At 33.2% G+C, this 16516-nt stretch overlaps 1 protein-coding gene across 2 annotated transcripts; it reads right to left on the reverse strand.

The window, feature by feature from the left end:
• Nucleotides 1–183: 183 nt before the first annotated feature.
• Nucleotides 184–16311, reverse strand: LOC132722745 (uncharacterized). Of its 2 annotated transcripts, XM_060707287.1 has the most exons (8): nt 15440–16311; nt 14210–14334; nt 13424–13552; nt 12639–12763; nt 8681–8911; nt 3360–4373; nt 847–979; nt 184–345 (listed from the first exon to the last, which is right to left on the reverse strand). In XM_060707287.1, exons 6-8 carry the CDS (start codon nt 3924–3926, stop codon nt 188–190), a joined length of 858 nt encoding a protein of 285 aa, XP_060563270.1. In that variant the 5' UTR covers nt 3927–4373; nt 8681–8911; nt 12639–12763; nt 13424–13552; nt 14210–14334; nt 15440–16311; the 3' UTR covers nt 184–187. The 2 variants fall into 2 exon arrangements, with proteins under 2 accessions (XP_060563270.1, XP_060563269.1); XM_060707286.1 differs by having other exon boundaries at nt 14210–16311.
• Between the last annotated feature and the right edge of the window lie 205 nt (nt 16312–16516).

A 16516-nucleotide genomic window follows, 5' to 3' on the forward strand; every position in this document is an offset into this window, starting at 1 on the left:
AATAAAATATAAATCATCAAATCTAGCCTTAGTGAAGTTTTAAATTTCTAACCAAGCATGAATACAGACAGGAGTGCCACAGTTATCAAAATATTTCCAAGTTTTGCCAATTTCTGGCTGGTTATTTTTCTTGGTCAATATGAATAACATGCCTTTAAATATTGTTAGCAAGTTCTCGTTAGAAACATTATTTGCTATAAAAAACTTGTACCTGAAATATTCCAAGTGAATCCAATCCCTTAGCGAAAGCAGAAAGAACCCCTCTTGGACTGTCTTCAAACAGTTCAGCCAATGTGTTCACATCTAGAATTCTAGGCAGTTTTCCATTCTGTAGCAAGCAGAATGCTGAAAAAAAATAGATTTACATAAAATGCATGTACTCATTCATTCAATGCTTGCTAACATTGATTGGTTTCTACTATTATTATAATGGATAGGTTAGGTTCCAACAACTACAAGTGCATGACTGACGCACTGTTAAAACATTTAATAAAAGGGAACTGCGAAGGAAGAAATTAAGTACATTTATATTTTGTACATCAGTTAAAAATGAATGGGCCAGATCAAGTCTGCTTCAAATCTATGAAGGTGGCTTTAATATAATACAAAAATATATCAAAATCCATCAAAAGGTGAACTTTTTATTATAATATAAGTTCTAAAATCCAGAACTTCTGAAATCCAGATACTTCCAGAATCCGGAATTTCCTGAAATCTGAACAGTCGTAAGTGTCCCAAAATTTTTCTTTCTATTTCTACTCTTATTCTTACTTCTGAATTCCTGAACTTCTAAATTCTGTATGATGTTCTGGTAAAATTACTCATTACTGTACATAAAGTTTTTACCTATAATCTTTCCTGCTGTTTCATATTCACTCAAACTTATCCAATCACGCACTGGTTCGAAGTATTTAGCCTTCAGTTCTGGTAGAATAAGGCTAAAGAATTCCTTCCTGGGCCCACCATAGTCCTCAGCATTCTGAAATTACATACATGTGAATTTAATGACTATGTCCTGCTTGCATTTGGGCAATGTGACCTTATTTTTGACTGGAGAGGACCCATATTCAAAACCTAAAATCATCAAGACAACCTTCCTGACAAATTTCCGCAGAATATTTGGATCAAAACTGCAGCCACTAGAGTGTTAACAAGCTTTTTCTATTTTTAGCTCCTGTGACCTAGTTTTTTTTACTGGAGATGACCCATCTTCGAACTTGATCTGTATTTCATTAAGAAAAAAAAACATTCTGACAAAGTTTGACAATGATCCAATCAAAACTATGACTGCTAGACTGTTAAACAACAAATTGTTGACTATGCACGACGATGGGACGGCTGACATAGCCCCATCTCTATTACCTCACCTTGACCACTTAATGGTCAGGTGAGCTAAAAAATTACAGAGAATGGCCAAGAGGTCATTTTAAACCAAAACATGTACCAAACCAATACATCTAGACAACACTTGTTGTCAAAATCCCATTTAGTTATACCATGTGTTCCTATTTTGAAAACTTAGCTTTAAAAAAAAAAACAAAAAAAGGCTTGGCTTGGGAAAATAAAACATTAACCCAAAATTTTTATTCCAAAAAGCTACCAGGGGCCCAAACGAAAAAACAGACCAAAACAAACCTTTCAATATCATACATACTGGTGCAAAAACAGATAGAAAATGTTTATGCAGGCTTAAATTCTATAAGTGTAAAAACATAGCCAAATCTTTTCCAATGTAGTTTTAACAATTCTTATTACAATGACATATGTTAGTAAGCAGTGTCAATCCCTTAAGAAAGATACCAGGGCAGACCTTTAATTGATTACAACACAAAGATAGGTATGAAACAAAAGATCCTGTGCTTTTTAATGGTTCTACAATAATCCTTACAGAAAGCTTATTTTTATGCCAAAAGACATCATTCTTACTTTGGACTTTGTGACCATACGCCGCTTTTCATGGAATGGCACGGAAGTGTCACATTGAAGGTTCCATGATAAACGCCGTATGAACACATCTGCGGATATTTCTAAATTCAAAATTTTACTATTTCACGTTTAAATGTTGAATTCTGCTTAAGCCGGTGCTAGGGGGCGTGGACGGTAACTTGCACTTTCCAGTACCGTCCATGAACAGGCTCAATCAAACCGAGCCTGCAACATTTTCAATTTTGCCGTGTTGGGCTTTCTTTGGGGATTCTGTATTTATCTATTTCAACTATTAAATGTTAAACAACTGTTTAAAACTGTCTTTTCCATATATTCAAGGTATTACTTGTGATATTTTTATATTTTCTTAAGAACAATTTAGAATACTTTCATTAAATAGGATATTAAATTTTATAAATATTTGTATTTTATTTATTATTGTGTAAATTTTATCATTTGAATATGCAACTGTGTTATATAGTAATTTCTACTTTTGTAATAATTAAATTGTTATTTCTTAGGTAGTCTTTTTCAGTGAAAATAGTTATAATAGATCATTATTGAATCCAAGGATTGCTTACCATATTATTTAACTATTTTGTATTTACTTTAATTTTGTGAATTTTGTAATTTCTGTCTTTATAACATTTTATGATTTATCTACAAAAAAGGACTGCAACGAAAGTTGTAAAACATTTTCTTGTTAAATGTGTCAAGTTGATTTTTCAATATACATAACAAAAGGACAGTTTTGAGTTACATGAATAAACACTTTTATATAAGTTTGCAATTTGCAATTTACACTAGTATACAAAAGTGTTTAGTTTTAGTAATTACATTGTACCTTTCAATAGTTAATGCGAGTTATTATATTGTATTAAATGAACACTTATTATTTTCCCCATTATTATTAAATATACATTTATTGCAGTCTGCAAATATAAGAACATATGTTGTGATATGTTTTTATTATGTTTAAAAACTATTATGTTTTCAAATTGTATTTTATATTTGCAACTGTATTTCATTTTTACTTTTGGCTTCAACAATTAAATGTTAAACAACTGTTTAAAACTGTCTTTTTTATCTATTCCAGAATGTCAGCCTAAAAGGCCTCTCATCTTAAACCCTAGATGTAACCAATTGTCAAACTCACCTCTCAAACAAGTCACCCTGTAAAACCAGAGTGTAAAAGACGGAAAAAACATACCATTTTGAGGGGGGAAATTGGGTCAAATTTGCTGAGTATTTTGGTGAAAAACAAAACAAAACACTGATGTACATATCATGATAGTCAGTAACACACAATTTAGAGGCCATCTGCACCCGTTTTCCTTTTTTATTTCGTGATTAAAAACGGCTGATTAAAAACTACACTGTACAATTATGCTTATCTTATCAATAGCAAACCTATTTCAATAATTTTTTCTTACCTCACCATAGAACTGAACTTCCAATGTTAGCCTCAAGTCATTCAGTTCTTTTATTTCATCCATACCTGTGGACAAAATGTGATTCCTGTCAACAATTATGTAATTTGTACTACAGTCAGCACATGTAAGACCAGACTCCAAGTCTTCCTCTTCTAAATCAAGCTTTCTTCCTGTAACAATCTTTGTCTGCAAAAATCTTAAACCATGAATCGGATCTGTTATTTCCTGGGAACTAATACCTTCTATACAGGATTCTGTAATTGTTTGGATTTCTGACTGTTCATTTTGTTGGTGATTCTCAATTCCAGAAAAGGTGCTAGCTGTTTCTGTAGGACTGTCAACTTGTTGAGTACTTTTCTCTGCAGAAGATTCTATCTGTACGGTGTCACTAAGATCAGCAGAGAAAAACTCTAAATTGTTTAAGTCAAGAGGCATATTTATTTCAAAAGGTGTTTCAAAAGTTGTGTCCTTGTTAACAACTTCATTGTCAGTAGGATTATCAGTTTTTAAGCAGGTATTTGCATGCTCCCGTAAGTCCCTAACAATGAATTCAACACCACATATCATACATGGAAACTTTATATTGGATGTATTTGCCTCCTCGTTTTCGAACTGTAACTCCAGGGAGGTTTGAATGGGTCTAATGTATATTTTACTCTGTCCACCAACAACAGTTTTCAAGCTTTTTTACATCCCAGCTTACATCTATTTTTTGAAAGATTTCTGCAGTTAGATCTACAATGCAAGAGTTCATAACCGCCACAGCCTTCAAGTTTTTTAAAACCACTTTCACCAGTAATAACAGAATCTACTTCTGATTCAGATGCCTCAGAATCAAAAGTAATTTTTTTAACACCTAATCCTGCCCTTTGTAGGCAAACTTTTTCCTCTTGACATGGAACCTTGGTTGGTTATGATCTGCCAAACAAACGAATGTTCCTGTCCAAGTTTTACGTCTAGCTGGCTTCTTTCTGCTGAATCTTGACCGGCTTGCCAAAAAAGCTCTACTGTCACCTAAAAACAAAATTGAAAACATAATTTGGAAACTTATTGATATATCAAAGCAGTTCCTTTGGAATAAAATTAAGAAACTTTTTATGGTTAATCACTTTTAAATTAAACACAGTTGTAAATGTTACTTTTACTAAATGAAACTAGAACTATTACTAAATGGGATTAAATACCCCTGCAAGACTGCTTCGGAAATGAGGAAGTTACTAGTAACAGAATACTTGCAAAAAGAACTGAAATAGAGTTATGGTTGTGGGCAATTAAAGATAGTTTTGTGGTTCTTACATGTTGCATTTCCTTTCAATGTGGTTGACCATTGATGAAGCTTTATTTAATTACTCTGTAATAGGTCCAAAAAGAGTTAGGCTTCTTGAGCACTGCACTCTTTCATTGCGCTTGACCATTGTATGAAGTTGTATTGAATTCCAACTACATGTACTAGTTTTCAAGTTATGCACTGGACAAAAAAAGTAACAAAGGGCAATAACTGTAATGAAGTCCAAAATAGTTATGGTTCTTGTGCACTGCACTTTATCTCACTGCCCTTGACCATTGTATGAAGTTTCTTTTAAATTCCAAACATTAATTTTCAATTTATGCACTGGACAATAAATAGTAACAAAGGGCAAAAACTCTTAAATGAGTCAAGAAATAGTTATGGTTTCTGTGCACTACGCTATATCGCAATATACTTGACCATTGTATGAAATTGTATTGAATTTCAACTAGTAGTTTTCAAGTTATGCTCTGGAAAAGAAAAAGCAATGGAAAATTAACAAAGGGCAATCACTCTATAATAACTCTGGACAGAATTATGGTTCTTGAACACTTCACTTCCTCTTAATGTGCTTGACCATTGCATAAAGTTGTATTGAATTCAAACTAGTAGTTTTCAAGTTATGCTCCAGACAAGGAAAAGTAACAAAGGGCAAAAGCTCTGTAATTCAAATTAGTCAAGATGGAGTTCTTGTGCACTGAATTTCCTCTCAATGTCCTTGATTATTGTATGAAGTTGTATTGAATTCTAACAACAAGTCTTCAAGTAATATACCCTAGACAAAAAAGCAATGAAAAAATAACAAAGGGCAATAACTGTAATTACTTTAGTTAGAGTTATGGTTCTTAAGCACTGCACTTCCCATTATTGTGCTTGACCATTGTATGAAGTTGCATTAAATTCAAACCATTAGTCTTCAAGTTATGCTCCAGACAAGGAAAATGCAAGGGACAGCTGGATAGAACAACCGACCGACAAACCATTGAGTGACTCCTATATACCCCCCCTAAACTTCATTTTGGGGATAAAATGAAAATATGACATAACCAAGAATAAAATTATAATTTTAAGATTCCCCGCATATTTCCTAATTGAACATAACAATATTATGCAATGAATTACCGTTGATGTTCAATATATTTTAGACGTGATGTTTTTCAAGTAAAAAATGTAAGTGAACAGGTAGATAATTCTTGCAATATTGGTACTAGAGTTATGAACCTTTTCACATAAGATGTGGTTAATGATAAGGAACATACATTTGAAGTATTAAGTTAATCCCATAAGAAATAAAAAAGTTACAGTAAATAAGAGGGCCATCATGGCCCTGAATCGCTCATCTGTAAATTCTTTGAACAATTTTTTCAAGTTGACTACCAAAGGATAGCAGTTTATAAGGAGATGTTGTTTAAAGTAAAAGTTTACGGACAGGTGCTGGATGAAAAGGAATCACAAAAGCTCACCATGTCACTTTGTGACAGGTGAGCTAAAATAGTATTTTTTAAGGAAAATTCTTCAAGTTCAATGGGATATAAATCTGAGTTATGAACCTTGTCACATGAGATGTGGTTGATGATAAGGAACATATAATTGAAGTATGAGGTTGATCCCTTAAGTAATAAAGAAGTTACAGTTAAAAATCCTATCACATTGGTTGATGATAAAAAATATATATTTGAAGTTTGAAGTTGATACCTTAAGAAATGAAAAAGTTATAATGAAAAATATTTTACTGCACCAAACTTTTTATCTGAAATCTGGCCGATGCAGGGGCGAGTTAAGGACAGCTCTCTTTATACTTTGTAACTATTTACTTAGTTAAGGACGGAATATCTGAATTAAAGGACAACCTTTCCTTGTAAATATGAGACAGTCATTGGTAAATAAATACAAAGGCTGTATAAACTAGAAATGTGTCCATAGGACACGGATGCCCCCACACGCCACTCTTCTGTCAATCTTATGACTCTAGGTCAAATATTTTTTGGACTACATGTGCCACAATGATAACTAAAAATCAACAAAGGGCCATAATTCTGTTAAATTTGGTCGCAGCAAAAATTCCTTCCTTTACTACCATCTACACATTAAGGTTCTTCATCCCTTGAAATTTAAGCAAAATCTGCCATCCGGTTTAAGAGGAGTTGCGTTCACAAAATTTCTACAGAGTATATAGTGAAAAAATCAACAAAGGGCCAAAACTCTGTTAAATTTGGTTGCAGCAAACATTCCTTCCTTTACTACCATCTACACATTAAGGTTGTTCATCCTTGGAAGTTTAAGCAAAATCTGCCATCCTGTTTGAGAGAAGTTGTGTTCACAAAATTTCTACATAGTATATAGTGAAAAAATCAACAAAGGGTCATAATTCTGTTAAATTTGGTTGCAGCAAAAATTCCTTCCTTCACTACCATCTACACATTAAGGTTGTTCATCCCTGGAAGTTAAAGCAAAATCTGCCATCCGGTTTAAGAGGAGTTGCGTTCACAAAATTTCTACATAGTATATAATGAAAAAATCAACAAAGGGCCATAATTCTGTTAAATTTGGTCGCAGCAAAAATTCCTTCCTTTACTGCCATCTACACATTAAGGTTGTTCATCCCTGGAAGTTTAAGCAAAATCTGCCATCCGGTTTAAGAGGAGTTGCGTTCACAAGATTTCGGGACGTACGGACAGACATACGGACGGACGGACACTCGGACGGACAAGTGCAACGCTATATGCTCCCACTCTGTTGGGGCATAAAAAGTGGAAAAAAAAACTATCGTCTGACATTACAAGTGACATTGACTGTGTGACTCCCAGCACAGGACTATCCAAGGTATATTCCTTTCAGATAGGCTATCAATAAAGGCTTTATAAGCCAATATACATGTATAAAAATTTGCTGTTGGCACATGTCACTTTGATCAATCCAAAAACTATGCAAGATATCTTTTGGTAACATGGCAACCAGAGTTCTGCTTGGAATTTAATTCTTTAAACAATTTTTAAAGTTGACTCGTAACCAAAGGAACATTCCTGTGTGAAGTTTAGATGTAATTGGCTTAGCGGTTTATGAAGAGATGTTGTTTAAAATAGAAGTTTTTGCCAGAAAAAAGCAATCACAAAAGCTTACCATGTCACTTTTTGACAGGTGAGCTAAAAATAAAGGCTTTATGAGCAAAAATATTCAAATTTGGTTTTTTACACCAATGACCTTGACCCTAGAGACCCCTTACTCCCCACAAAATTAGAGGATCACTTAGGGTATTTACCTACCAAATAGGAAACATTTCATTGAATAAGTGAAATGATTAGGAAATATTTAAGATAAATCCAACTTGCCGGAATAGGTTAACCATACAAGGCCCTATTTTTAAAGTGATAAAAAGGGAAATAACTGGGAAGAATGGATGGCACAGTTATCTTACTTGGCAATATCATGTACTTTGTACTGATAAGTAAGTGTGATATAATGAACATAAGAACTTAAGATATATCCAAATTGCCATTTTTGGTTAACCAATTATTTATTTTCTAAGTGCTGAAAAGGGCAATAACTTGGTAAAAATGAAAGCCATAATCCAACTTGCCATTTTAAGCTAACCTGGTACGGACGGACGGACGGACATTCTAACAGGAGAGCAGAAATGAGGCTACTCTATTGTTCTTTTTAGCCACACAAATGAAAATAGCTACATAAAAGCATTACGGAATGAATGACATCAAAGAGTAAGAACAGTTACCTATTGTCCCTCTAGCCACATAATTACTGTCCTGTGAGTGCGGACGGACAGACAGACGGACGCCAGGGAGTATAACATAATATGCCCAAAATTCTTTCGGGCATATAAAAATCTTAAAGGGCCATAACTCTTACATAAATCATTGAACAGGAAAATGCCATATCATATCACCATTATAACATTTATAGCAATGTACAGACGCTGTCACAGAGGCTGCGAAAAGTTTATCGCCAGAAATGTTAAAAACATTACAAACATTATATATAGAAGTACTATTTATAAGTAAATATTATTGCAACAAACCTGTTGATGCATTTTCATGACATGCTGTAATTTCAGCACGGAACCGGGCACGGTCTCCAATTGTAGACAGACCAAGAGATAGTAAATCAGTGTCTGCTAATCTCTTGCATGTGTCAATACTGTCGATCCTCTGGGTTTTGAAGTTTTCAACAAGGTGTCTTAGACCTATTCTACCTAACAATGATGTAATAGTATCATACTGTGCCATGATGTGTAGTACATCAATGTAACCTGAAATAAAAACAAATACAGGATGGTTTTGTATAATGTGACATATACAGACTATTACCTTGTTTAATTCACACTGCCACAGTCAGAAATACAAGAACTGTCGGAGGACAGTATTGGCTCGACTATTCGGAAGGTTGTGACAAGGGTGTTTTATTGAGTATAATAATGCCAATTACCTATGAATACATAAAATTGACAGAAAAGGTACAAAGGCTTGTTATTAAGCAAAACTTTACCATGAATTTCTAAGTTGAAAAAGGGGAGAAAATCAGCCTAAATGCAAGATAGAATTATGAATCTTTGTCAGTGACCTACAATTATGACCCTAAATGCATATGTGAAGTTTTAAATAAATATCTTATATAGTTATTGAGATATGTAAAACTTGCATGTAAACATTAACCAAGAGACTAAGTAGAAAAGGGGATATGAATCAGCCTAAATGCAAGATAGAGTTATGGAACTTGGTCAGTGACATACAATTATGACCCTCCAATTATGACCCTAAGTACATGTGTAAAGTTTCAAGTAAATATCTTTGAAGATTTTTTAACCTTTAACCAAAAATTCTAAGTTTCAAAGAGGCAAATAATTCTGCAAATATTGCAGGCAGAGTTATGCAATTTTGCAAACTGTTGTAGATTGTTACTATAAAAAAGTATTGTAAATTTCAATTGAATATCTCAAGCAATAATTGAGATATTTGACTTTACAAAAAACTTTAACCAAAATTTCTAAGTTAAAAAGGGGCATAATTCTGTCAATATTGTAGGCAGAGTTATCCAACTTGTCAATCTGATGTACCTTGTTACTGTAAATAAGTATTGTAAGTTTCAATTGAATATCTCAAGCAATAATTGAGATATTTGACTTTACAAAAAACTGTAAGCAACGCAGACGCCGACGCGGACGCTGGGGCAACTACAATAGCTCTCATATTCTTGGAATAGTCGAGCTAAAAATGACAGCCCTCAGGATCGCTTACCTGAGATATACACTTATACAGCATTTAGAAAAGTTCACAATTCTTAAATTCATTTAATTAAGTAATAAGATCAAATTTTGAAAACAAGATTGCATTTGTGAAAAATGTTCTTTCTTCGTTTATATACAATTGAGTCTAGTGAATTTGGTGGTCAAGGTCATAGTACAACCTGTCAAATGAAAGACAAGGTACAGATGTGTCTAATTTTTTAGTTACAAAGGCCATAATATATAGTGCAATAAATGATTCAAAATATAACTGTCAGATTCAAAATACAAGTATTTGCTGTAAAATTTAGTTATTTACTGTATAATGCATAGCTGCATTATTTGAAATACAGTTGTTGTTTTTTTCAATTAAGCATTACCTATTTCTGCAAACATAACAAGAATGCATAAGTGAAAAAATGCTATGCCACGGGCACCGTATTAATATAACATATAACATGTACATAATGAAATTCAATGACCTCAGGGTGGGGCCAATTTTGACCGCAGGGCTATAATTTGAACAATCTTGGTAGGTTTTTCTAGTTTTTACTATACATACATAATGATAATCAATGACCCCCTGGGCAGGGTCAATCTTGACCCAAGGGCTATAATTTAAACAATCTTGGATGATGTCTACAACACAATGTTACATGTTTAAAATCTTGGTAGATGTCCACAACACAATGTTTCATGCCAAATCTCTAACCTCTAGCCATCGTCAATTCAGAAAAGATTTTTTAAGGTTTTACTATATACATATATGGAAAACCTGTGTGACCCACCCCCCAGGGGTGGGGCCAATTTTGACACTAGAGACATAATCTGAAAAACTTTGGTAGAGGTCCTAAAGATGATTTCATATACCAAATATCAAAGCACTCAGTGTTTTCGCTACTCTGCATCTCTTGAGTTATTGACACAATAATTTCACGAATGACGCAAAATTGGAAAAGGCACAGCGCATTTTCTATGACGCAGTGATAATCTGCTTTACATGTAATGAGATGCATTCTCATTAAGTTATTTCTCCTATTATTAGTGCCATCTTGTTAAAATCAGCAATTATTGTTTGAGTATCCCAAATTGATTTATTTCCGGTAACTGCGGGTATGTTTAAGATGCTAACTTATTCTTTGTCGTTATCGGCACAACATTTAACCGTCCTACAATCAGTCACGGTATCCAGGATCTAGACATGCATGCCAAGGTCAGGTGTAAACATGCAGACACATTTCTCACAATGGCAAGCTCACCACAAAAGAAGGGCTTTTAAGTCAGTGTCATAGATAACAATCTTATCTACATCTCTGCTTTAGTGGCTAAAAATATCAAAGTTTCTGCAATAACGTATGACCGGTTAAATGTTTTCATGCATTCTTCCTTTCAAGATTTTTCATTTGCATCCCCAAAAAGTGAGAAATTGAAGTTCATGTGAGAAATCAAACAGTTCTGATATTTACTACAAGTATAGTTTTTACTTATTTAAAATTTGACCCGTAATAATTTCAAATGACCCTTATATTTTTATACAGAGGGTCTCAAATGACCCTCAAAAAATCTAGCCTGGCAGAAACACTGACTTAGCACTAAGCCTTGCCCCTTAAGACAAGAAATTTAGTTTAATAAGTTTTCATTATATACACATAAGGAAAACCGATGATCCCTGGTAGAGGACCTATATATAATATTAGACCAAATATCAAAGCTCTAAGCATTCTAACTTCAGACAAGAATTTTTTTCATGTTTTTAATATATGTATAGTTCTCCCCTTGGGTACTCCACCTTTGCCTGTTCCTGTGTATTAAGGAGCACCTTAATGATCATAAATAGTCTTCAAATGTATTTTTTCTGCAATTGTATACATATTTAAATAAAACTGGGAAAAATTATAGCGAAATGTTGTTCGGTTTTCATTATATATGTCTTTAATGAACATCACCGTTATGCGCCATTTTCAGTCCCTTATAATGCTACTTTCAGTATAAGCAAAGAATGGAAGTATACCCAATGTTAAGTGTTCTAAATCTGGTTGTTTCAACATCTGTACAATTTTATAGCAAAAGTATGAGCCCCTAGTGTATAGACTTAGAGAAATATTCAATAAATAGCCCATAATTAAAAAAAAAATATGACATTTTAGACCTAAATTGCAACTGAAATGACACAAAATAGAGCAAATTTCATTTCTGTCAGACTTTAAATGGTGTTACTTTTTCATACATCAAAGTAAATCCCTTGTTAATTAAAACTTTATATGCATGCTATAAAAATTGCCATAAATTTAAGTCACATAGCACATTTAAAGGCAGTCAGATAGACATTAAAGAGACCCGTTTGAGTTGTCTCCCTTGCTCTAGAGAAATTCAACACAGTTTATAAAAACTAATTAAGGTCCAGCTGCACACGGCTTATCAGCATGAGGAATGACCAAAAACTCTCCAGTAATGACTCATATATGGTATTTAACACACACACAGATTTCATAAATGCATTTTATACAGAAAATTTGTGCAGGACTATTGCTGGAATATATAGTAAAATTTGGAATACTTTATGCTTCTATAATATAGTTAGATCATAGTTTTGAGACATTTTTCATATATTGGAGCTTAAAATTGTGCAATATGGGTAGATCTAATGTTAGGAGAAGTAGCAAACATAACAGGGCACACAAAAAAACTCAGTTTAAGCCTGGAGTAAAACATGTTAAACATGATTATAGCCATGATCATTATATAAATGACTTACCAAATGAACCTGTTGAACAAGTTGTGAGACTTAGTCAGTCAGAGGCAACTGATGTAAAACATATAACCAGTAACAGCAAAAGTGATGATGATGACAGTGTTAGTCTACCATACTCAGACCAAAATCTGAAAATGAGGTAATAAATGATGAAGTTGCTGAAATTGATGAATGTATCATTGTACATTTAGACAATTTAAAACAATTAGTGTCATTGTTCCATCGGCAGCACTGCCAAAACGCGTCCATTTCCCTGAGAATAGTGCGACGGCATGGACTTTGTATCAAAGTATCTATTCATTGCCAGAGCTGCCACTTTCAAAGTGATGCCATCAAAATGTCAAGGCGAATTCCCAGCAAAGATGTCTGAGTTTGAGTTGTCTCCCTTGCTCTAGAGAAATTCATCACGGTTTATAAAAACTAATTAAAGTCCAGCTGCACACGGCTTATCAGCATGAGGTATGACCAAAAACTCTCCAGTAATGACTCATATATGGTATTTAACACACACACAGATTTCATAAATGCATTTTATACAGAAAATTTGTGCAGGACTATTGCTGGAATATATAGTAAAATTTGGAATACTTTATGCTTCTATAATATAGTTAGATCATAGTTTTGAGACATTTTTCATATATTGGAGCTTAAAATTGTGCAATATGGGTAGATATAATGTTAGGAGAAATGGCAAACATAACAGGGCACACAAAAAAAAACTCAGTTTAAGCCTGGAGTAAAACATGTTAAACATGATTATAGCCATGATCATTATATAAATGACTTACCAAATGAACCTGTTGAACAAGTTGTGAGACTTAGTCAGTCAGAGGCAACTGATGTAAAACATATAACCAGTAACAGCAAAAGTGATGATGATGACAGTGTTAGTCTACCATACAAACTCAGACCAAAATCTGAAAATGAGGTAATAAATGATGAAGTTGCTGAAATTGATGAATGTATCATTGTACATTTAGACAATTTAAAACAATTAGTGTCATTAGTCCATCGGCAGCACTGTCAAAACGTGTCCATTTCCCTGAGAATAGTGCGACGGCATGGACTTTGTATCAAAGTATCTATTAATTGCCAGAGCTGCCACTTTCAAAGTGATGCCATCGAAATGTCAAGGCGAATTCCCAGCAAAGTTGTCTGAGTTTGAGTTGTCTCCCTTGCTCTAGAGAAATTCAACACGGTTTATAAAAACTAATTAAGGTCCAGCTGCACACGGCTTATCAGCATGAGGTATGACCAAAAACTCTCCAGTAATGACTCATATATGGTATTTAACACACACACAGATTTCATAAATGCATTTTATACAGAAAATTTGTGCAGGACTATTGCTGGAATATATAGTAAAATTTGGAATACTTTATGCTTCTATAATATAGTTAGATCATAGTTTTGAGACATTTTTCATATATTGGAGCTTAAAATTGTGCAATATGGGTAGATCTAATGTTAGAAGTAGCAAACATAACAGGACACACAAAAAAAAACTCAGTTTAAGCCTGGAGTAAAACATGTTAAACATGATTATAGCCATGATCATTATATAAATGACTTACCAAATGAACCTGTTGAACAAGTTGTGAGACTTAGTCAGTCAGAGGCAACTGATGTAAAACATATAACCAGTAACAGCAAAAGTGATGATGATGACAGTGTTAGTCTACCATACTCAGACCAAAATCTGAAAATGAGGTAATAAATGATGAAGTTGCTGAAATTGATGAATGTATCATTGTACATTTAGACAATTTAAAACAATTAGTGTCATTGTTCCATCGGCAGCACTGCCAAAACGCGTCCATTTCCCTGAGAATAGTGCGACGGCATGGACTTTGTATCAAAGTATCTATTCATTGCCAGAGCTGCCACTTTCAAAGTGATGCCGGTGACGAAATCTAGAATGGGAATGGATGATGTGTCACTTGTTCTCACCTGCTTAAATATCAAGGCACCTTCTTCATCCCTCATTTAGAAGAAAGTGAACAAGGCCTGTGACAGGGCCGAAGAGGTTGGAGAGGCCCAGTTACAGGCCAATCAGGACTACCTTGGCCACGTCCTGTCCGCGTCCTATATTTTATATAGCAACCGATTCATTCATTCATATTCATTTTATTTATTTATTTGTTTATTTATTAAATTTATTTATTAAGAATAAATTTAATTTTCATACAATTATACCATTTTAATTCAATTATCTAATCAATTGTGAGATAACCGTTGAATAAACAACTAATCAACATGTTGAATAAACAAGGTGACATGCAATAAAAACTTTAAATGGATGAAAGTGCTGTTATATATAATTTGGCAATACAACCAAATAACCTAAATCAGCTTAAAACTTAGTAAAAATAAAGGTAATAAGCAAAATTTTTAATCAAATAATACTAAAAATAATAAATATAAACATATATACGCATTTTGTTGTTGACCAACTTGTTTTATTTACTTTATAGAAAAAAATTGGATGAGGGGTGAAGTGTCTTACTGATTTTGGGGGGTGAAGTGTCTGAAGGGATGAAGTGTCTTCAAAATTGGAGGGTGAAGTGTCTGGGGATTAAGTATCTGGGGGATGAGGTGTCTTGCTACCCTGCTGACAAGGTCGAATCAACTTTCAAGTGAGAGACGAAAGATCAGAGTAAAATAATTTAGATTAAACAGCACAAAAATCACTCCACAGTACTAACAAACCAGATATTAATAAACATGATACTTCTGGTACATTTATTATACAAATATTTAATGACACACGTAGTTAAAAAATAAATAAAGAAGATACAACTTACTTTGAGTTTTCCCGCTGTTGCAGATAACGCCATTAACGGTGCATAGTGAGATATAACCCAGTAAATTTTACCCCATCATCATAATGACAGAAGCACACGATATAATGATGTTTGCACTTCATATAAAGCAGCGGTCATATAATTATAGATGCACATCGTATAATGAAAAATCGACATAATATATTGATAAGTTGACTGTATATAATGATGCAACCACATAATATATTCATAAATGCACAACGTATAATAATAGATGCACATCGTATAATAACAGATGCACATCGTATAATGAAAGATTGACATAATATATTGATAAGTTGACTGTATATAATGATGCAACCACATAATATATTCATAAATGCACATCGTATAATAATAGATGCACATCGTATAATAATAAATGCACATCGTATAATAATAGATGCACATCGTATAATGAAAGATTGACATAATATATTGATAAGTTGACTGTATATAATGATGCAACCACATAATATATTCATAAATGCACATCGTATAATAATAGATGCACATCGTATAATAACAGATGCACATCGTATAATGAAAGATTGACATAATATAATGATAAGTTGACTGTATATAATGATGCAACCACATAATATATTCATAAATGCACATCGTATAATAATAGATGCACATCGTATAATAATAAATGCATATCGTATAATAATAGATGCACATCGTATAATGAAAGATTGACATAATATATTGATAAATTGACTGTATATAATGATACAACCACATAATATATTCATAAATGCACATCGTATAATAATAAATGCACATCGTATATTGAAAGATTGACATAATATATTGATAAGTTGACTGTATATAATGATGCAACCACATAATATATTCATAAATGCACATCGTATAATAATAGATGCACATCATATAATGACTGGTTGACATCATATAAAGGTACATTGACATCATATATTGTTGAGTTGACTTCATATAAGGATGCATCTACATAATATATTCATGAGTGCACATCGTATAAAGAAAGAGTGACACAACAACGTTCATTTTTACAATCATAAGAAAGTCAAGGCT

Source organism: Ruditapes philippinarum, unplaced genomic scaffold, assembly GCF_026571515.1.
Source record: "Ruditapes philippinarum isolate M1 unplaced genomic scaffold, ASM2657151v2 ctg12305_1_1_1_1, whole genome shotgun sequence".
Taxonomy (NCBI): Eukaryota; Metazoa; Mollusca; class Bivalvia; order Venerida; family Veneridae; genus Ruditapes; species Ruditapes philippinarum.